This window comes from Hylaeus anthracinus, unplaced genomic scaffold (assembly GCF_026225885.1).
Source record: "Hylaeus anthracinus isolate JK02 unplaced genomic scaffold, UHH_iyHylAnth1.0_haploid 11894, whole genome shotgun sequence".
Taxonomy (NCBI): Eukaryota; Metazoa; Arthropoda; class Insecta; order Hymenoptera; family Colletidae; genus Hylaeus; species Hylaeus anthracinus.
In genome coordinates, this window is record NW_026534259.1 from 6,838 (window position 1) to 11,332 (window position 4,495).

Here is a 4,495-nt window from a genome sequence, read left to right on the forward strand (position 1 = left end):
TGTGACGATGAGAGAGACGATGGGTCTCACTTCTAATTCTGCCACTGCTTCTACGTGCGCTGGTTGAGCTGGCTAATGTTCTGTTGACTGCGTCAGCCAATGTGGACCCTCCCACCAGAGGTTGAGAGATTGATCTGTCGAGATGCCCCGTGATGCGCAGTCAGCAAGGGGCTGACTCCATTGTGCGTCAGGGGCGAGTTCTTGAATTTGCGATACCTTGTTCCTGACAAACTCTTTCCAACGTCCTGGTTGTGATTTGATCCACGTGAGTGTGACATTTGAGTCCGTCCGTAGATGCGTAGCCTTGAGCTGTACGTGGAGATTATCTGAAACATATCTCGCAAGTTTTGTGAGAAGCAGCGCTGCGGTGAGTTCTAGCCGTGGAATCGTGAGTTTCTTGAGAGGCGCGACCTTAGTCTTCGCGCAAACTAGTGACGTCACTGAGCGTGTGGACGGTGTAGAAACAGTAATGTAAATTACTGCCGCCATGGCGAGTTGAGATGCGTCAGAGAAGCCGTGGATTTCCACCGTTGAGTCCTTGCAGGTGCGAAATCATCGTGGTATTGAGAGTCTGGCCAGACTGTTGAGATCTTCTCTGATGTCAGCCATCTTGCTGTGAGAGGGGACGGTAACTCTTCGTCTCACCTGACTTTATGCAGTCAGAGCTCTTGTAATAGCATCTTCGCTCGTACTATTACAGGTGATGCGAAGCCTAATGGATCCAATATCCGAGCCACGTCGGATAGAATGCGTCGTTTCGTGAGCTTATTCGGTTGATCTGCAATTTTCGTTGTAAAACCGAATCTGGCGGTTTGCGGCAGCCATTGAATTCCGAATAATTTAGTGGCGTCGTCATCAAACGAGATGATGGCTGATTGTTGCATGTCTGAAGTCACCGCCTTCAGAACCTCAGGATGCGTTGCGTGCCACTTAGCGAGAGGGAATCCGCCCGCGTGACACAGTCCTATGAGTTGGTTAGCCACATTGATGAGTTCGTCGACGCTGTCTACTCCGCCAAAGATGTCATCCACGTATCTGCCATGAGTAAGACAAGGCACGGCCAATGGAAACCTGTGACTTTCATCTTGGACCAGTTGCTGAAGAGTCCGCGTTGCCAGAAATGGAGCTGCCTTCATTCCATAGGTGACGGTGGTCAAATGGTAAGGAACCACTTTATGTTGTTCATCAACCCACAGAATGCGTTGGAGGTCCCAATCGTCCCTATGGAGAGCTATCTGGCGATACATTTTGGTGATATCTGTGGCAAACAAATGGTGATAATGACGGATCCAAATGAGCACATCACAAACGTTGAGCAACAAATTGGCACCAGTGTGCATAAGATCATTGACTGATCTGCCTGATGTGATGACTTTGGAAACGTTAAATACAACCCTGAGCTTCGTTGTTGCGCTGCCTTCCTTGAGAACTCCATGGTGAGATAAATAGAATGGATGGAAGTGAGCTCGGGATTGAGCCGTCGAACCCTCAGAAGAGACCCTCAACCCTCCTGATGCCGAAGCATCATGTGCCAAGGTCATCCCCCCTTCGGGTTCAACGCTGTCAATAGCTTGGTGTTGGTCTTCCAGATGAGCTGTCACCCTCACCATGTGCCCGAGATCTTCGTACTCCCGCATAAAGTTCGAATACAGTTGTTGATAATCAGGATTCTTCTTAAATCGCTGAAGAGTCCGATGAAGACACATCTGCACTGTCTTGTATGAGTTTCCAAACAGGGTTGCTGGCTCTATGAGTGGAATGCGTACAACGTATCTCCCTGTCTGCTCACGATAGTGAGTTGACCAGAAATGAGCTTCGCATTCCTCTTCTTCTGGTATCAATGCGCTGTCGCTGACTGATGGGGGCTCCTCCTGGAATCAGAATCTTGTGAGCAGTTCTTGCAAACCAAAGACCTTGCAACCAAGAATTAGCCAACCAAGGATGGAAAGTTAGGCAATTGGAGTTGATGGTGGTCCCCTGATGATGTTGGCCATGATTACTTCTCCATAGAAATCTGCTCCAATAATAACATCAATTGGCCGTGGTGTGAGGAAGCCCTGATCTGCCAGTCTCAAATTCTTAATGTGTGGCCAGTCAGGAACGTCTGCCATGAAAGATGGTAATATGGTGGAAACTGTGGACAGAGCATGAGCTCAAATTGTTACTGTTTTCGCTGCCTGTGCTGAGTGTAGGATGATCGTCACTGCACTACGAGTGGCTCTGGTTCCACCAATGCCGATGATTGAGATGTTAGAGCGCTGCCTGTGCAGGTAGGCTGACAGGTTAAACTCTCTGAGATAAACGAGATTTCTGATCCAGGATTTATGAGGAAACGAATAACATGTGAGTTTGTGGCTGAGATGACTGTGGTTTGAGCTGTAGCCAAGATAGTTGAGCTGGCAGAGTTGAGCCGTTCAGGATTGAGCTGATCAGGCTTGACGACATTGCCGGATCTTTATTGAGCTATACTCGATGATGCGCCTGCGTTGGTCGGGGATGAGCTGGTCTGGTCTTCAAAAGGCCCCGTAAACATCAACGCTCCTCCATGGAGCATGGTGTGATGTTTATCAAAGCACTTTTTGCATCCTTGCCTCGTGCGACACACCTTTATCGAGTCTTGCCGGAGACAGTTGAAGCACAGGCGCTTGTCCCGTACTAGTTTGACCCGATCCAAAGGTGAGAGTTGGTCAGGAATTCTGGTGAACTGTCAAAGATGAGTTTAGATTAGGAAACCACCGTTGATGGAGCCGAAGATTTGAGGATAGAGTAGATAATGCAGACGACTCTGACGCGAAGTCAGATAGTTGCAGGAATCGGTACCTCCCAGTGAAGGGTAACCGTAGGTTAAGGTGTTTGGTTGTCTTGGTTATTGGAGACAAACGCAAACGCCTCTGACGCGAAGTCAGGTAGCTGCTGGGAATTGGTATCTCCCAGTAAAGGGTAACCGTAGGGTAAGGTTCGAACTGTGAGGTTGTTGGAAAAAGTGCAGCGACTCTGGCGCGAAGTCAGATAGCTAGCAGGAACCGGTATCTCCCAGTAAAGGGTAACCGCAGGATAGGTTAAGTTTAGGAGTTCGGGTTGAGTATACAATGACTAAATCGTATCGTTAAAATGTAACACGCGGTGTTATTAAAGCCTCGCAACTTGTTAATTTAATAGAATAATAACTCGAGCGGTAAAGTTATTTCGTTGTGGGATCGTTACACTGGCTAGGATGATGGTGATTTCAAAGTAAAGGTTTGATGATTGATCTTACAGACTTGTAAGTTTACACAAAGAGTATATATTCAAAAATAACTATACTAATTACAAGTGTGCAGTGTCGTGTTGTCGCGGTTATTGTATGAAGTTAAGATTACCTAAGTATTTGCGCGGTGTTGACGCACTGGCGATGCAAGGGTCGAGACTACTTTTATGGCCGTAATAGATTTTAAAACCGTCTTCGCGGATCTATATGGTAACGATGATCGAAAGGAACTGAAGTACGATCTCACTAGAGTACTACTCTACAGACGATCAATGTGTCTCTAACGAGTAACTCTTTCGTACTAGCCCCCGAGCAACGAAAATCGTGGGTTTATATACCCCTAAATGTTGGTGGGGAACCGCCAGTGATTTCCATATTAAAAAATTTGACGGTTGGGATTTTCGTTGCTCCTAGGTCGAAGGCTGTGTGCCCTGGGAAAAGGGTAGATTAGAAAGTATCCCACGCAACGCGAGTCAAAAATGATCTTAAGAGGATGCAGCTGTAGGATGCACTCCAGTGAGACCGAGCTCCAAATTCCAGAAGGGTAGATAAAATAAAATTAATGAACGCGAGCTTCTAAAAACGAAAAGTTTCTGTATACGTAACAATGTACTGGCTGCTCATTTTGATTTCACATCTTTTTCTACTTTCTTGTAATTTTTTATGGAGATTTTTTATTTTTCTATGATAACTCCTTAAGTCCTCCAGTTTTTCATGTACTTGGCGTAATTTTTTTACTTGTTTGAAGTTTTTTATGGGGATCATCTTGACTCGCGTTGCGTGGAAAACTCCATATCTACAGTTTCCCAGGGAACACAGCTGCCCACCTCGACAAGTAGAATTGGACACAAGTGGATTGCGCACAAGCAGAGTATCACAGAGTAAATTTGGACACAGTAATGATTGCGCACACTATTAATTGGACACAAAGCTACCTACCAACGTGTTGACATTAATTATCCCTGCAGAATATTTAAATTCTAGGATGTTTTGTCGAAAATTTATTAAAGTGGTTCTACATTATTAGATTTGCAAATTATATTCAAGTGGTGTTCGATATTTCGTAAATTCATGAAATAAGTAAATGAGATTTATGTGTTACGTATACAGAAACTCTCCGTTTTTAGAAGTTCGCGTTCATTAATCTTACTTTATCTACCCTTCTAGAATTTGGAGCTCGGTCTCACTGGAGTGCATCCTTCAGCTGCATCCTCTTAATATCATCTTTGACTCGCGTTGCGTAGGATA

At 45.5% G+C, this 4,495-nt stretch overlaps 1 protein-coding gene across 1 annotated transcript; it reads right to left on the reverse strand.

The window, feature by feature from the left end:
* Positions 1–659: 659 nt before the first annotated feature.
* Positions 660–2,134, reverse strand: LOC128896649 (uncharacterized; the record flags this gene model as incomplete). The annotated part of the gene is made up of 2 exons (XM_054160007.1): positions 660–1,871; positions 2,001–2,134. Coding segments are annotated over 2 exons (1,346 nt in total), but the record flags the coding sequence as incomplete, so codon positions are not given.
* Between the last annotated feature and the right edge of the window lie 2,361 nt (positions 2,135–4,495).